Here is an 18,569-nt window from a genome sequence, read left to right as displayed (position 1 = left end):
ATAAAAGATTAATGTTGTCAAACCACTTCACAGATCATGGTCAAATATGGGAAAATGACCAGAGGCAAAAATTAATGGAATTGAATTTTTTTTTAAAAAAGTACAACCTTCTCAGCTATCTCACAGGTTCAAATTTGATGTTGTAAAATGCTATTTTAAATACTGATCCTGTTCTTTCTGAAAGCTTTATTAATCCAGTGACTGAACATTACAAGACCTGGCCTGCTATGATATTTATTTTTATTTTTTCATCCAGTCACTGCTATTTCTCAGAATTTGTAGTATTTATGAAATACATGTGATCAGTATGTGTTTGAAATCATATCTCATAGTGATACCAAGGTGTCAAATGCCAATCAAATTTGTTCAGCGACCAGTCATGGCATTGTAATCATGACAATTCTTCAGCAATGGCAAGCGAATCAATTGTCCTGTGACTTGTATCTGATGAGCGCATCTTCCCAAAGCACAACCCATCGGAATATAGGGTGGAGATCTGTTACAACAGGCTTCCATCTTCTTTATATTGCAGTCTGACTTCAGAACTTCCCCATTGTGGTGGGCTTGTGACTGTGACTGGAACAGGTGCCAAATAGAAACAGGCTTGTAAATGAGGTGAGGGGACATCCCTGACAATCAGTTGAATAGCAGCAATTTACAAGGAGCACATCAAGCAGCATTGGTTAGATCCTGCACCCAAGCCCCCTGTGATTGAATGATCTAAGGGCATGGGAAGGTAAGGCATGGTTGGCCTAACATAACTTACCGCCTGTCCAGCTACCTTTGGGTCATCAGTAATAGCAAGGTCCTGATTCTGGCAGCCAGTCCTTGGAGTTGCTCTTGTGTTTTTATCTCCATTCCCAGCCACGATATTCTGCCCAGAACAAGGGGTTCTAGAGAAATTCAATTGGACCCGGCCAATGGTTCAGATCCACTAAGTTCAAGTATACTGAGGCCGAGACACACACGATGCTGTGTGGGTATGCATAGAATTTCTCTAGTGCAGAAGGAGGTCATTCAGCCCATCAAATCTGCAGCAGTCCTTTGAAAGAGCACCCACCGAGGCCCACTTCCTCGCCTTATCCTGGTAACCCCAACTAACCTTCACACCTTTGGACACTAAGGGGTAATTATAACGTGGCCTCTCCACCTAACCTCTATATCTTTGGACATATGGACATAGAAGCGACATAGAATGCCTACAGTGCAGAAGTCGTATATGTGTAGACTAGGTGGATTGGCCATTCTAAACTGTCCCTAAATGTCCAAAGGTTGGGTGAGCTTACAGGGATAAGGTGGGGGTTTGGGTCTAAGTAGGGTGGTCTTTTGAAAGAGTTGGTGCAGATCCGATGGGCTGAATGGCCTCCTTCTGCACTGTAGAGATTCTATGATAAGGAGACCATTCAGCCCAGAACCTGTCAAGCTCCATTTTAGGGGGAACAGAGGAAAATCACCCCCATGTGATTTACCCCATTTGTATAAATTGATGCCTCAGATTATTAAGCCGATGTCTGCCAGATATGATTAACTGAACAAAACTGGGGAAGAGCAGGGGGGATGGGGCTAATTGGTCAGCACAACCAAACAACTAGTACAGGCAAGATGGACTGAATGGCTCTTTCTGTCCTGTACAATTCTATGATGCATTATCAGTGTTGTACCAATTCAAAGAGCTGATATAGGAAAAGCCTCCCAAAACAATTTAATAACACAAATTTCTAATTGCTTTAATGAAGTAGCTGAAATTATTTCAACCATTAAAGATATGAATACATAGAAAGTAATCCTCCTCTCCAGCTATTCTCTGGGAATGTTTCTTTTCATTTTCCAGGCATTTCAAATCTCACCCGGACCATTTGAGAACTGGAATACAGTTTAAAATGAATCTGAATTAAAAGCTGTTATCAGTAGAAGTGACCACAAAGCTGTTCAATTGTGATAAAAGCCTGACTGGTTCAACAATATCCTCTTGGGCAGGAACCCCGCCATCCTCATCTGGTCTGTATGTGACTCCAGGCTCACATTAATGTGGTTGACTGTTAGCTGCTCTCTGAAGTGGCTGAGCAAGCCACTTAGTTGGGCATCAAATTGGTTCAAACATAGCCACCAAGGGCCTTCTCAGGACAGCTGAGGATAGGTAAAGCATGCAAGCCAATCTTGTCAAGCGGCACCTACATCCTGATACTGAACAAAAATATTAATAAAGCAATTTGTCACCTTTATCTATTACATATCTCTTCAATGATTCTTAATATTTTTACTCTATCATGTGATGCACTGTCTAATTTTGGCTGCTCTTAGTTGTGTTTTTCAAGAAATAATAGAAAAAAAGCAGAAACATTATGATCCCATTCGTGCTGACTGGAAAAACAGCCCCCCCCCCCCTTTACTTTTCCCCTCCAACAGGTTTGGGGTGGGGTGGGGCAGGGAACTGGTGGAGGGGTGGGATGGGGCAGGGAACTGGTGGAGGGGTGGGGTGGGGCAGGGAACTGGTGGAGGGGAGGGAGGGCTGTTGGCATTTCGCTTGCAGGGAGACACCGCGCAGTGGCGCGCTTTTGAACCCGCGTGCACAGGCGCCAGGAGCGTGGTCGCGGTCCTCGCTGCGCGTCCCCGAGACTTGGTGGCGAGCCGGACGCCGAGACAGGCAGAGAGAGAGAGAGAGGGAGGAAGGCTCAAGATGGAAGGAGGTGCGTACGGAGCTGGCAAGGCTGGATCTGCTCTGGATCCCATCTCTTTCCTCAAACAACCCCAGACCATCCTTCGCATCCTCAGCTGGGTAAGGCAAATGCAAATAGTATTTATTTTTTTTTAAAATAGACAAGGAGAAACTGTAAATGCAATGTGTGATCTTTTCTGTTATAAATCGTGGAATGGGAAATCAGAGGCATCAGCTACCTGGTGGAGATGGGAACCCAGGTATTTGTGAGATATCTATTCATCAGTAAAACGTATTTCCTCTTCTGTGTATCTCTGTCGTTCTGGCAGCAAATAATGTGAAATGTCGAGGTGATCTAATTATTATTAAAACATGCAGGGGTTGAAAGCCAGGTATTGCTGTAATATTCATTCATTGTTCAATGTGGAGGTAGATACAATGTACAAAGACGTCGATTTTTTTTCTTGCAATTGCTATTTGCCTGTGACCGGGTTTTCTGTACCGTTCATTGTCCAAACACATTTACAAATATCAAGAGAACAGTTTTTAGTTACTGGAAATTCAGACGACCACCGCGCTTGCTGGTTGCCCTTTTTTTGGGAAAATAAATATGTTTGCTACATTGTGCAGATGTATTCTCACTCCACCTGTACGAAGGTGGGTGAAATCCAGTTTCACTTCCGTAGGTTTCTGTGGTCGGGAACAAAACTAGAAGACACTTCATTTTTATTTAGGATTTAAAAAAAAATGCCAGCTGCTTTGGCCACGGGTGCTGTCGCTTTGCGTTTCGACAAATGTGTGATACAATTAAAATCTTGTCTAAAGTCAGAACTGCATATGTTGCCATTCCATGTCCTTTTGGAGCAATGTGTGTGTATTTTGTGTGCGTTTCCCTACCCCTTTTGGTATTCCCCCAAATTATCATTGCTAACCTCTGCAAATGCCAGGGAAACATGATGGGAAATTCCTTTTTATTAGTTAGTACATGAAGTTATCAACCCCCTGTTTCAAACAGATGGCCTTCCAGCAGACTAGTTACAAGGTTGCTTTCTCGCCGTTCACACAGCACCTTAAACCATGTAACTGATCAGAGATTAAGCAGCAGTCTTCGTTCTCCCTCCTGATGTCTGTTCTTTCATAATATATCGTTTGACTGCTTGTACAGATTATATTAATTCAAAGGAACTTTTGAGCTATAAATCTGACATGACATTTGATGACGTTTCCAGCCCCAATGATGTCAACAGAGAGGCTATGATTGAGATTGATTGAAAGATGCCAGGATTTGGCATAGATGGTGTGAATTGCCACAGATTTATTTCCAATATTTTGTCATGCTTTACATATTTTAATTACATCCAGTGTTCTAATTTCTGTCCCCAGTAGCTGTTTTTTTTTCATAAATGGACACTTTCTAGAAAGAGAGAGGCTAAGGTACTTGTGATATTTTATTTGTTACAAATTCTGATATTGTATCAGCTTTTCAGGCGTGGGTGTATCATTCAGTACATTCTTGAATAAGTTTTCATGCATCATTTACTAAACGTGTATTACTGGATGACACAAAATTATAATTTCTGACTAAAATACTAATTGGATGCCAGTTGGGCTAAAGTGTGTGTGTACGCTGTACCTTGAGCAGAATTGTTTGTTGCCCAGACAATGATACACTTACACCCTGTGGCTTACACAATCAGTAAGTTTACACTCAGCACAGTAATTTCGACAGAGGTGTATTAGGATCCTGGATGAGAACAGGACTATTTTCAATTTGTAAAACTGTCATGAAATGTTACTGCACCACAGGAATGATAACACTGACCAGTAGGCACCTTTTATGTTAAAACACACTGTAATTTAATCACAGAATTAACCACAATAGTAATAAAGAAATAGCTTTACAGTTAGCAGTTCCAACAGTTCCTATGTAAAAGAAGAAACTTTGGGCTGGATTCCCGGTCGCCAATGCTGAAATCGTGTTCGATGACTGGCTGGAGAATTCAAGTTTCCAACGAAATTGGGGGCGGCGCCCCTTTCACGTTGCTCCACCCCCTTCAAAGGACGTTGCTCCGCCCCGACCGGCCGAGTTCCCAACAGCGTCGGTCGTGTGTGGTCTTATTCATCGGGAACTCAGTATGGCGGCTGCAGAATCAGTCCAGCACCGCTACTGTCGGGGGAGGGCCGATCCGTGGGCAGGGGGGACTTTATTAGGGGCTGGGGGCTCTGTGGGGGGGGGGGGGGGGGTCCGGGGCACGCAAGCCGGCCGAAGGGGGGGACTATTTTGCAGTCCCGGTCCGCAAGCGGCCATCGCTGGGCGCATGCATGGCCATGGACCCGGCAACTCTCCGGGCCATATCGGCAGCTAGAGCCGGGTGCTTTACGCTGCCGTCCTGCTAGCCCCCAGCAAAACAGGAAATTGGCCGTTTTGCGCCAGTTTTTCTGGCGTAAAACACAACCGTTTCCACACCTGTGTGGGGTCATAGCCCCAGAATCGGAGAATCCAACCCCTGAAATTACTTCCTAAGCCTGCCACTATATTCCCATTAAGCAAACCAATATATTTCAAATACCACTCATGAATGAATTTAACAACCAGGGATTTACTTGTTTTTCTCTGTGCGGTATCTTTGGGGCGAGAACCTTTCAGGATCAAACAGAAACATCTCTGTTCAATGTTCTAGGGCCAAATTACTTTTCAGACAGACCTGGCTCCTCCCATTGACTACATAACCTGTATCCAAAACTTAAAGCATTATTTTGTCTCTTCTTACAGGATGACCCTTGACTTGTTTAGTCAGGATCAAACACAATACCCCCCATAAATGATCAACACCCCAGGAATCCTTCAAACCGTCACAATATTCCATTAGCTAGCTATCTGTAAACAAGTAAATTGTTCTAATGATCTAATAGCAGAACACTTGTGCAAATTAATGATTACCTCACTTTTACAGCATCTTAATCATCACTCTAACAGTCATACTGTCTGTATGCATCTTAACCCAGGTTTCAATAGCATTACTGCAAAGAAATTATAAAATATAAAATGTGACAATTTCTTACATTCATCACAGGTGTGATACCCTTAGCTTTATATTGCAATCAATTAAAAAACAAGGGGCAGTGCGGTGGCGCAGTGGTTAGCACCGCTGTTTACGGTGCTGAGAACCCAGGTTTGATCCCGGCCCCAAGTCACTGTCTGTGTGGAGTTTGCACATTCTCCCTGTGTCTGTGTGGGTCTCACCCCCACAACCCAAAAATGTGTAGGTAGGTGGATTGGCCATGCTAAATTGCCCCTTAATTGGAAAAATAAAGAATTGGGTACTCTAAATTTATTTTTTAAAAAGAAAAAAAAATATTTAAAAAACAAAACTAAAACCTAATTTTCATTAATTGGTTGAAGCTAAGCAAGAGGTTGTACTTGATCTAACCAGTAAGTATAGGTTTTCAATATGTGAAGTGAATAGAGTGTAAGGGAATGGGATGAGGTGTGGGTTAAAAAAAAACATTCTATTAAGATTACTGCTTCCAAACTCTGCACCCCTAATCAATTAATTATATCCAACTGAGCAAACAGAAGATTGGACTGATCGAGATTTTGTTCATGTCACCTTAATGTGTACCTGCTGCGATTAGTCATGGATTTTTCCAATTGCGTGGAGAACACCCAGCACAAGGTGTCATACTGTTGGCAACATTCTCTGCACTACATCCACAGCAATAGGCAAAAACAACGTGTCACGAGAATTACTCAGAATTATTACCAACAGTCTCTGTGCATTAATTAAAATTCTACACATAAGGATTGATTCTGTTGTGAATACAGCACTATGGAGAGGCACAATTTGTAACAATTGATGGACTTGGCTGACGCTGTCAATAAACCCCATCTTAAAGCCTGTTTAAGAGGAAAAATAGAGAACAGTGTACTCAATCTGGAATTCCATTTGGACTCGCATCTTTTTAATAGTGCCACCTGAATAATGATCTTTGCTTTTGAACAGCATCCAGGATTAGGAGGGAGGCTGCTCTCTATTCTGCTCTGAGTTAATTTTGCTGCCAGGATTTGTGGGGTGATGTCAGCTGAGTGCATTTGCTGACTTGGATCCTCTAGCAGCCTTTCACTATAACGTTCATTACCCAGGTAACGGAGATCTGTGGGAAATACAAGAGCTTAAATATTTTACATTGAAAATATTCTCCTGCCCTCACTCCATTGTACATTGGTTTACCTCACATTCATGGACATAAAATTATAGTTGCAGATTGTAAGGGGGCGTCATGTGTTAGTAAAATAAAATCCCAAAAAATCTGAATCAAAATACAAATTGCTGACTCGTGTTACGCATGAAGCAACAGGAACATTTAATAAATAATGTTTTTATTTTGCCAAAAGCTCACTGTCACAAACGCTGGGCCTATTCACCTGGAGAATTAATTAAAGTTCAAAACATGGCCTGAAAGAATCCCAATAGAGCATCACTGTTAGTCTGAGCATAGGAACTTAGGAGTGGGAGTCGGCCATTCGGTTTTAGTTTCCTGTCTTCCCCCATTATAATATCCCGCACGGGACCAATGGGGTGGGAATGCTTAGCTTCCCCATTCTCCTTGCTGAGCACGAGCTCCCCTGCTCTGGGTGGGGTATCTCATGAATCACTGTATAAAAGGTCAGCCAATAAGGCACTGACCAGAGCTGAACCCGGGAGGGATCTACCGGGTAGTGTATATATCGTTCTTGTAAATAAACCTTGTTTCTTATTTTCCTCTGTGGACTACCTGTGTCCTTATTAAACCCATAACTCTTGGCTCCCTTGTCTATCATAAATCAGTTTAACTCTGTCTTGACTAAATTCAAAGATCCAACCTCCACTGTTTCTGGGGAAGTGAGTTCCACAGACAAACAACCCTCTGAGAGAAGAGAATTCTCCTAATCTCCGTCTTAAAAGGGAGACCTCTTAATTTTAATTGGCGTCCCCTAATTATAGACTACCCCCCACAAGTGGAAACAGCCCCCTGGTATCCAATCTATCAAGACCTCTCAGAATCTTAAAAGGCCAAAGAACAATATAGCACAGGATAAGGCCCTTCGGCCCTCCAAGCCTGTACCGGTCATGATACCAACTTTTTCCAAAAACCCTCAGCACTTCCTTGTGCCTTATTCCTCTATACCCATCCTATCCATGTGTTTGTCAAGATGCGTTTTGAAATGCTGTTAATGTATCTGCTTCCACAACCTCCCCTGGCAACGCATTCCAGGCACTCACCAGACTTTGTGTAAAAACCTGCCCCACACATCTCCTCTAAACTTTTCCCCATGGATCTTAAACCTATGCCCCCTGGTGACTGACACCTCCACCCTGGGAAAGCGTCCCTGCACAACCATTCTATCCATGCTTAATCTTGTAGACCTCTATCAGGTCACCTCTCAACCTTCGTCTTTCTAATGAAAACAGTCTGAGTCTATTCAGCCTCTCCATATAGCTAACAACCTCCAGACCAGGCAACATCCTGGTAAACTTCCTCTGCACCCTCTCCAAAGCCTCCACATCCTTCTGGTAGTGTGGCGACCTCAACTCCAATTGGTATAGGCCCAACCTATTCAACCTTCCTTCATAAGATAAATCCTTTAAGAATGACTCAAAATGAATCTTCTCTGAACTGCTTCTAGTGCAATTATATCCTTTTTCAAATAAGGAGACCAGAACTGTACACTGCATTCCAAATGCCCTCGATAGCTGTGGTAAAACTTCCGTTGCAACTTATATGGTTTATTTCCCCAGTAATAAACACCAACATTTAATTTGCCCTCCTCATCACTTGCTGCATTTGCATATAAATGTTTTGAGATTCATGTACCAAAATACTCAGATACCTCTGTACATTGAGTTCTGCAATCTCTCTCTTGGACCAAAGCAATAGGAGTAGGCCATTCAGCCTCTCGAGCCTGTTCTGCTATTCAAAGAGATCATGGATGATATGTGGCCCAGCACTATATACCTGCTTTAGCCCACATACCTCAATACATTTGCTTAACAAAAATGTATCTATCTCAGAATAAAAATTAACAGCTGATCTAGCATCAATTGCCATTTGTGGAAGAAAGTTCCAACCCTCTACCACCCTTTGTGTATAGAAATACTTCCGAACATCAAAGTAAATGAGCCTAGGTAGATGGCTGGTGCAGATTCGATGGGCCAAATGGCCCCATTCTGCTCTGTATGGATTCTATGGAACATAATTCTATCTCTCCCGAATGGTCTTGCTCTATTATTTAGACTATGCTGCCTAGTTCTAGAATCTCCAAGCAATGAAAACAGTTTAGCTTTATTTACCCTGACTTTCCCTGTCAATATCTTGAATACCTCGACCAGACCTCCCTTAAACTTCTACATTTGAGAGAAAACAGGCCTAATTTGTATAATCTCGCCTCGTAATTTAACCCCTGAAGCCCAGGTATCATTCTTGTAAACCTACAAGGAGGCAAAAGAGAATGATTAGAAAACACTCCCTCCAAGGCCAAAATCTACGTAAAGTGTGATGCCCAGATCTGCTCACAGTACTCCAAGTGGGGTCTAACCAGGGATTTGTAAAGCTGCAGCATAACATCTGCATCCTAATATTTAAATAGTAGACTGATGTTCTATTCCCGCCAAAGTGGACAAGTTCTCATTTTCCCATATTATACTTCATCTGACAAATCTTTGTCCACTCACTTAGCCTTTCTATCCGTTTGCAGACTCTTGCCCCTTGACAACTTACTTTCCTACTTCTTCTAGTATCATCGGCAAATTTAGCAACCACACATTGAGTCCCTTCTCCCGAGTCATTGTCAGAGATTATACATAGTTGAAGTCTCAGCCCCTGTAGCGCTCCACTAATAACAGCTTGCCAACCCGAACGATATCTATACTGTCTTCTTCCTGTTAGACACCAATCCTTCATCCATGTTAATATGTTACTCCCTACACCATTAGCTCTTATGTAAGAACCTTTAATGTGGCAATTTATCAAAAGTCTTTTTGAAATCCAAGTACACCACATATACCTGGTTCCCTTTAACCACCTTGCTTGTTTATTCCTGAAAGAACTCTAATACATTAGTTAAACATAATTACCCTTCTCCAAAACCATGTTAACTCTCTCTAATCCCAGGATGATTTTCTAATTATCCTCTAAAGCCTCCTTAATATTGTATTCTAGCAATATTTCTATGACATACGTTAGGCTAACTGGCCTATAGTTTCCCTCCTTTCTTGAATAAAGGTGTTATACTTGCTATGTTTACTTGGACCCTTCCAAAGTCTTAAGGAATTTTAGAAGATTATAACCAATTCCTCTACTACATTTTTTAAGACCCCAGGATTCAGGCCATTGTTTCCTTGGGACTTGTCAATCTTTAGGTCTAATAGTTTTCCTTTTCCCTTTTCCTGCTGGTGATGATTGTTTTAAGTTCCTGCCTCTCTTTTACCTTTCAGTTTTCAAGTATGTTTTGAAAGTTTTCTACAGTGAAGATAGACACAAAATACCTGTTCCACTATTTCCTTGTTTTCCATTATTAATTCCCCAGACTCTCTGTCTCTCTCTCTCTCTTTCTCTCTCTCTCTCTCTCTCGAGGACAAACACTCACTTTAGTTACTTATAGAAACTCTTATATGTTTATATTTCTAGCCAGCTTTTTTTCATACTCTTAATTTTTTTCCTCTTAATGTTTTTAGTCATTCTTTGCTTGTTTATAATATCTCATCTGCCACTAATCTTTGCAGAATTGTAGATTTTCTTTCAATTCAATACGATTCTTAACTTCCCTATTTAGCCATTGGTGATGCATGCTTCTCAAGAAGTCTTTCTTTCTCTCTGGGATAAATCTTTTGCAAAGAGTTATTAAATGACTCCTTAAAATTATGCCACTGCATCTCTACTGTCTTACCCTTTACACTTTAATCACTTTAGTCATTCATACCCATGTAATTACCTTTATTTAAGTTCAAAACACTAGTTTTAGACCCACACTTCTCACCCTCAAACTGAATGTGAAATTCTATCATGTTATGATTGCCGTTGCCAAGAGAATCCCTTGATTACTCCTGATGGTCCAATATCTTGCGCTTGACATGTCTCATTTGTTTCCATTCCATCCTTTCCTACTATTTCTCTTTCAGTGTTTTTTCCAGCAATTTAGAAAAATGTTTTTCAATGATGAACATTCTTTAAACATTTTATAATCTAGCTAAGTTATATTAGTTTTATTATATTAGACTATATTATAGTCGGGGCTGTTGAGCACAGGGCTAAATCGCTGGCTTTGAAAGCAGACCAAGCAGGCCAGCAGCACGGTTTGATTCCCGTAACAGCCTCCCCGAATAGGCGCCGGAATGTGGCGACTAGGGGCTTTTCACAGTAACTTCATTTGAAGCCTACTCGTGACAATAAGCGATTTTCATTTCATTTCATTATTAGTTTAATTTCTTAGCATGCTGTAATTTTGATTCCTGGAACAGCTTAAACTTTTTAACTACTTTATTTAATTTTGCTAATAACTTGAGCAAACGATAATTGATAGTTTATGGTTTTACTCCTGTTTGTTTTATTTTTGCTCTCTCATTATTTGGCCCTGAGCCACGACTGAGCATTCACCGACTGAGATCAAACAAAGCAGCCTGTTCTCAGCTTCTGTTAACCAAATTATAAAAAGAGGAACTAGAAAGTCATGGATAATATGAATTCTGAACTTCCCCTGTTCTGTCTGATGAGCTATGTGGGAAATGAACAGAAGTTAGCATTCTGGTGCCCTTGGCACATCTTATTTTCACAGAGATATTTTAAAATTATTTATTAATTCTTTCATGGGATGTGGGCTTGTGTTGCCCTTGAGCTAAGTGGCTTGCTAGACCATTTCAGAGGGCAGTTTAAAGTCAATCACATCGCTGTCAATTATTGACACAGTTCTCAAATGCGTTCGACTCTCTGCTAATCTAACTGTAGTAACTCAGTCTACCTGACCAGCTTGCTCTAAGCCACGTGTTGGGGTGTGATGCTGCTCATCAACCCTGTCTAACTCTCTAGATGCCTGTCTGTGGAAAGAGGCAGGGTGTGAGTGCCTCATCCCTTTTATAGTGTTTATGTCATGCCCCCTTGTGGTGATGCCACCTCTGAGTGTCCTGATTGCCCATTGGTTGTGTCCTATTCTGAGTGTTCATTGGTTGCATGTTTGCATATCATGACATCTCCCTCTTTTTTTTATTTTTGAGATGTATATACATGTGAATGTGCCTGCCTAACGTGACTGACTGAGGAATACAGGACAGAACAAACAAAACAAATGCTCATAAGTCCAGTCTCCGAGGCTTGTGTCTGATCCTCGTGGACCGCCGGAGAGGTGGTGGAGGGGATGACGGTGTCTTGACAGGCGAGTGGGAGGCATGACTGGTGGCCTCTTGGTTCGAGGTGTCTGGAGGTGTCAATTCGACATGTGGAAATGGAGGGGAATGTGGTTGTGGGCAAGCAACTTTTCGCAGTGCCCTTAGATTCCTTTGCACAATGGAGCCATCAGCCATATGTATGACATAGGATCTGGGCGGGGCCTGTTGAACAATAACATGTTCAGTGGACAAAGGAGTCGCCCGGTAAGCAAGTAGTGCAAGGTGTATGTCGGAAGCGGAGTCCGAGGCCTTGCAGATGAGTTGCTTAACGATGTGCACCCCTTTTTCGACTTTGCCATTGGACTGCGGATAGTGCGGTCTGGAGGTGACATGCCTGAAAGTGTAGCTCTTGGCTGAAACGTGGACCATTCTCGACTGTGGAAGCACGGGCCATTGTCGCTCATGATGGTGTTCGGGATGCCATGATGTGAGAATGTTTCTTTACGCGCTTTGATGACGGTCCGAGGTGAGGTCTGGCAGCTTCAGCACCTCAGGATAGTTTGAAAAGTAATAAGTGATTAAGATATAGTCACGACCATTCGCATAGAATAGGTCTTGGACCACGGAGAGATCTCTAGGTCATGTGGTTGGAGCGTCTCCTTGCTCTGCGCTGGTTGGAACCTCTGACAGGTTTGGCAGTTCAGGACCATGTCCGTGATGTCCTGGTTGATGCCGGGCCAGTAGACAGCTTGCTGGGCCCTGCGTCTGCACGTTTCTACGCCCAGGTGTCCCTCATGAATCTGCCGCAGCACCATGCTCTGGAGACGTAGCGGGATGTCTATCCTGTCCAGCTTGAGCAGGATGCCGTCGATCAGCGTCAAATCATCCTTGACATCGTAGAATTGAGGGCATTGCCCTTTCTGCCAGCCATTGCAGAGGTTGTGGATGACTCGCTGCAACAGGGGGTCTTTGGCTGTCTCTTCTCGGTTGAGAACGATCTTCTCATCTGTTGCCGGGAGAGTGCTTGCACACAGTTGTACCTGCAATTCAGTGTGTTGGATGATCTCCAGTGGCTCACTGGGTGAGTTGACGGAGCGGGACAATGCATCGGCGATGATGAGCTCCTTGCCAGGCGTGTACACCAGATTGAAATCATACCTCCGGAGTTTGAGCAGAATTCTCTGCAGACGAGGCGTCATGTCGTTCAGGTCCTTTTGGATGATGCGGACCAGAGGCCTATGATCCGTCTTAACAGTAAATGTTGGCAAGCCATAGACATAATCATGAAATTTGAGGATGCCGGTGAGAAGATCTGAACACTCCTTCTCAATCTGCTGATATCTGGTCTCAGTGGGTGTCATTGCCCGTGACGCGTATGCTACTGGTACCCAGGATGCTGTGTCATCTCTTTGAAGCAATACCGCCTCAATGCCATCCTGACTTGTATCTGTGGATATCTTGGTCTCTCGGTCTGGGTCAAAGAATGCAAGGAAGGATTTAGTGTTGAGCTTGGCTTTCAGCTCCAGCCACTCTGTTCGGTGCTCTGTCTTCCACTCAAAGGCGGTTAATTTTTTCACCAGGTTACGTAGGGCCGTGGTGTGTGTGGCCAAATTTGGGATGAACTTGCCAAGGAAATTGACCATTCCCAGGAAGCGCAGTACTGCCTTCTTGCCCTTGGGGACTTTCATTGCCTCGATGGCTTTAATTTTGTTTGTGTCCGGGCGCACACCGTGTGGCGAAATCTGATCGCCCAGGAACTTCAGCGTGGATGTCCCAAAGTAGCACTAGGACCTGTTTAGCTTGAGGCGATGTTCATGTATGTGTCGGAATACTTTCTTGAGTCGTGAAACATGTTCCTCTGGAGTTGTGGACCAGATTATGATATCGTCAACGTAGACACGAACCCCTTCTATTCCCTCCATCATCTGTTCCATGATGCGATGGAAAATCTCTGATGCCGAGAAGCTGTCAAATGGCATTCGGTTGTAGCAGAACCTGCCAAAAGGCGTGTTGAAGATGCAGAGCCTTCTGCTGGATTCTTCAAGTTGGATTTGCCAAAATCTTTGGGATGTGTCCAAATTTTGTGAAGAAGCCCGTGTGTGCCATCTCACTCATGATTTCTTCCCTCTTCGGGATGGGGTAATGTTCCCGCATAATGTTTTTGTTCAGATCCTTGAGGTCAATGCAGATGCGTCGGTCCCCCGAAGGCTTCTTTACGCACATCATCGAGCTGACCTAGTCAGTTGGTTCAGTGACCTTGGAGATTATGCCTTTTTGTTGTAGACTCGTGAGCTCTGCCTTCAGGCGCTCTCTCAGTGGAGCAGGGACACATCGTGGTGCGTGGACCACTGGCTTGGCATCAGGCCGCAGTGGAATCTTGTACTCGTACGACAGCATGCCCATCCCGCTAAATACATCTGGGTACTGGGTTAGGCTGTCATCGATGCTGGCCTGAAGATCCGAATGGGACACGACGTGGTGTAGACCCTTTGAATGAGGTTCAGTTGCTTGCAGGCCTGCGCACCTAGCAAGGACTCCCTGTCTGGTTTAACAATCTTAAAGCTTGTTTGTGTGTTGGCTGGACACCTGCAGATAGCAGGACCCCAGTGCCTTGATTGCATTTCCATTGTAGTCCAGGAGTTTGCAGCCAGCTGGAAGGATTGTGGGGGGGCTTCTTGATACTCTTGAAGTCCACCTGTGAAATCAGGTTTTCGGAGGCACCTGTGTCCAGTTTGAACTGGATGGGGCAGCGGTTGACCTTCATCACTGCATGCCATTCATCCTCGGAATCGACTGCCAGGATTGATCGGACTTGCGATGTGTCCGGTCTGGCGTATTCGCACTTCGTAATAATGCCCACTCGGTAAGTGTTGTCCAGGAATTTATCATCTGGATCCGTCGCACTGCCTGGATCAGAGTCATGCATTCGGTGTTGCACACTTCTGATGCGCATCTGCAGTTTGTAACCCAATAACAGATGATGATGAACTCACAAGTGAACATGATAGGGAGGCAGCACGGTGGCCCAGTAGTTAGCACTGCTGTCTCACAACGCCGAGGACCCGGGCTCGATCCCGACCCAGGTCACTGCCCGTGTGGAGATTGCACATTCTCCCCATGTCTGCGTGGTCTCATGCCCACAACCCAAAGATGGCAACCTAAAGGGCAGCACGGTTGCATAGTGGTTAGCACAATTGCTTCACAGCTCCAGGGTCCCAGGTTGGATCCAGCTTGGGTCACTGTCTGTGCAGAGTCTGCACGTTCTCCCTGTGTGTGTGTGGGTTTCCTCCGGATGTTCCTCCCACAGTCCAAAGACGTGCAGGTTAGGTGGATTGGACATGATAAATTGCCCTTAGTGTCCAAAATTGCCCTTAGTGTTGGGTGGAGTTACTGGGTTAAGGGGATAGGGTGGAAGTGTGGGATTGGGTAGGGTGCTCTTTCCAAGAGCCGGTACGGACTCGATGGGCCGAATGGCCTCCTTCTGCACTGTAAAAATCTATGAAAACCTATGTGCAGGTTAGGTGAATTGGCCACTTTAATTTACGCCTAAAGTGGAAAAAAAAAGAATCGGGTCCTCTAAATGTTTTCTTTTAAAGTGGACATGATAGATTCTATGACACTATTCGAAGAAGAACAATGACGTTTTTCAAGCGCATCAAATTCAGAAAATTCTGGAGAATCTCAGCAGGTCTGACAGCACCTGTGGAGAGAGAATAGAGCTGATCGGCACAATTTAAGGTGTGGTTAGCTGAGAATGACTTACTAAACAAGGTTTCTGGGCCTCCGTGAGAAATGCCCCGTGGAAGTTGCACTCAGTCCCATTTCCTGCACTAACAAGCTCCGCTCGCAATGCAGGAAAAGAGATTGGGGTGCCATCTTTAAATGGCACCCCTATCTCTAGACCCTCCACCGCGGTCTCCGGACCCCCCAGAGCCCCAACGCGCCATTAGGGGGTCACCGAGCCTCCCTGCACCCCACCTCATAAGGGCAGTCACACCTGGGCCCTATCCTTGTCATTGGCAAGATGCCACCTGGGCTCCTTGGCACTTCCAGGAGGGCAGTGCCATCTGGGCACCCTGGCATTGCCAGGTTGGAACTCAGGTGGCACTGCGAGGGTTCCCAGGTGGCAGGACCAGTGAAAGAGGCTGGCGATGCTACAGTGCTACGGCGACATTGGGGGTACCAGGTAACACCCTGTCCCGAGCCCAACCACCTAGATCGCCTGGCAGCCCCCCAAGTGCCTGTCCGCCTGGTCCATATTTGTGGAAACCAGTGTTAAACGGCGCCCGGCCAGGGTCCCAAGGTGAGGCCGTCCGATCCCAGACACTGGGTAAATCCAGCGTTGACATATTCAAGTGAGACTAACTGCTCACTTGAATGTGCAGCCCGGATCCCGACCTTAATGCGTGAGATCCAGATCGCGACACCTCACAAGATCTCGTTAGATCTCACGAGTCGTGATGGGGCCGGTAGATCTCGCGAGAGGCCTCTCGTAGGATTTACCAGCCTCGTTGCATCCCAAGTCGGGCGCGACAGGGCCGATAGATCGCACCCAGCATTTTGAGTCTGGATGACTCTTTGCTAGAGCTTCCTCCTAGCTCTGATGAAGAGTCATCCTGACTCTAAACGTTACTCCACAGATGATGTCAAGCCTGCTGAGATTTTCCGTCAGTTTCTGATTTTGATTCAGATTCCAGCATCCACAGTAATTCGTTTTTTTTCTTAAAGTTCCTCCAGCGCCCTGGCTAATGTTTATCCTTCCACAAAATCACTAAAATTGTAATTTCAGTGTACAGTATTAAAATTGTCTGCCACCTACATTGCAACAGTCATTATATTTCAAAATTATATAATTGACTGTAATGTGTTTTGGACTGTTCTGAGGTTGTGAAAGATGATCTAAAAATGAAAGTTCTTTCTTGACTAAATTTCTCTTTGCTATTAACATGTCCATAGTAATTTTAAACATTAAGAATTATCCTAAAACCTGCTTGCCCAACAGACATGAAATTTGTTTTTCCCAATTCTCACTTCTCAATTGTTTCTGAAAAATAAATAGTAACGTTCTAAATTTGGGATTTGAAATGAAATGAAAATGATAATCGCTTATTGTCACGAGTAGGCTTCAATGAAGTTACTGTGAAAAGCCCCTAGTCGCCATATTCCGGCACCTGTCCGGGGAGGCTGGTATGGGAATTGAACCGTGCTGCTGGCCTGCTTGGTCTGCTTTCAAAGCCAGCGATTTAGCCGAGTGAGCTAAACCAGTGTAGTCATGATTGTAGCAAAGGTTTTTCCTGTCACAGCAACTTAAATATCTGAATGAAGTAGCTTTGGTATGAGAAGGGCCGTAATTTTTAGGGTTTGGAGTTTGGGATCGGGGTTTTGACCTGTGAAATGTGAAACTGGAGCACAGGGCCTGAAGCCAAGGAGAAGAATCTGCAGCCAGCGAGTAGCATGAAGTGACACTTGGAGCCAGCTAACACCAGGGACTGGGGCCTAGCACTTGGGATGGAATGATGTTTGAAAGCCATGAAGTCTGGGACCATGAAAAGGAAAGCAGAAGAGTGCTTGAGAAATAAACCTCGAGCCATTTAAAAGGCAGCATTGGGAGGGGTATGAATTTGGGGCATAATTATGCGACTGGGGAAACAGCAATTGGAGTGAGCTGGGAATCACCAAACTGAAGGTATGTCTAAGAGTAGAGAATGTTCAGGCATGGCAGGAGGCACTTGTCCGATCGCACATAAGATTCTGCTTTCACTCCAGTTATCTTACCTGTTGTCTGTTTGCACTTGCTACTGTCTGGGTAGGATTATGTCTGCTTTTGGAATCTAATTGGTCCCTGCTAGCCGCATGTTTTAAGATACAGTGGCAGTGTGTTCCAGATCACTGAGGGAGTCCAAGTTGGCAACATGCACTTTTATATGTATGGTGTAGTCTGGAGCTGGCTAGTGAGATGGTAGAGGCTCCAATTCCTTTCCAGTACATGGCTGACCAGGAATCTCGCCCATTGTTGCTCCTTCCCATTGGTATATGGCGGAAGCATTTATAAGTTGATACTCAACCTGTTATGAACGCACCTTCCTCAACCATCAAATCCGGGAATGGGGTCTGAACCTGCAGCCTCTGGCTCAGAGATGCTACCCTCGTCACCACAAAACCTCCTTATATGCTATAAAGTATAAACCACTAATTCGATTACATGATAAAATCTTTCTTGTGCTGTCAGATCTATATAGGCTCTGACATGGCTGGTGCGCGTCAATCAGCAAAGTTAGAAAAATCCTCCTGTATTACTCAACTTTTTTTTTTGTAAGTGGATAGATTATTTCCTTTTGTTAAGCTTATTCCTAACACTTTTCTCTCATCAGCTGCAGGTCAAAAGGAAGTCTCTTCAAATGCCACTCGAAGGTACTCAAATATTGAGTGAAAGAGTCTTTTAATTGAAACCTTTGAGCAGAATTCTCAGAGTTTGGTTGTTCATTCAATATTAGTTCAATTACCTTAAGAACCACTTGCAATACCATCTTGAAGTTATTGAGGGAAAAGTGGAA

At 44.1% G+C, this 18,569-nt stretch overlaps 1 protein-coding gene across 1 annotated transcript in view; it reads left to right on the top strand.

Moving 5' to 3' along the window:
• The first annotated feature begins 2,595 nt into the window (after positions 1-2,595).
• Positions 2,596-18,569, top strand: part of syngr3a (synaptogyrin 3a) — a 115,535-nt gene continuing 99,561 nt past the window's right edge. Inside the window, exon 1 of the mRNA XM_038820394.1 lies at positions 2,596-2,776. Within this exon, the coding sequence (XP_038676322.1) occupies positions 2,678-2,776 (99 nt within the window). The 5' untranslated portion in view covers positions 2,596-2,677. The remainder of the gene's footprint in view (positions 2,777-18,569) is intronic.

This window comes from Scyliorhinus canicula, chromosome 15, assembly GCF_902713615.1.
Source record: "Scyliorhinus canicula chromosome 15, sScyCan1.1, whole genome shotgun sequence".
In the NCBI taxonomy this organism is placed as follows: Eukaryota; Metazoa; Chordata; class Chondrichthyes; order Carcharhiniformes; family Scyliorhinidae; genus Scyliorhinus; species Scyliorhinus canicula.
Note: the sequence above shows the minus strand (reverse complement) of the source record. Positions and strands in the feature narration are given on the sequence as shown.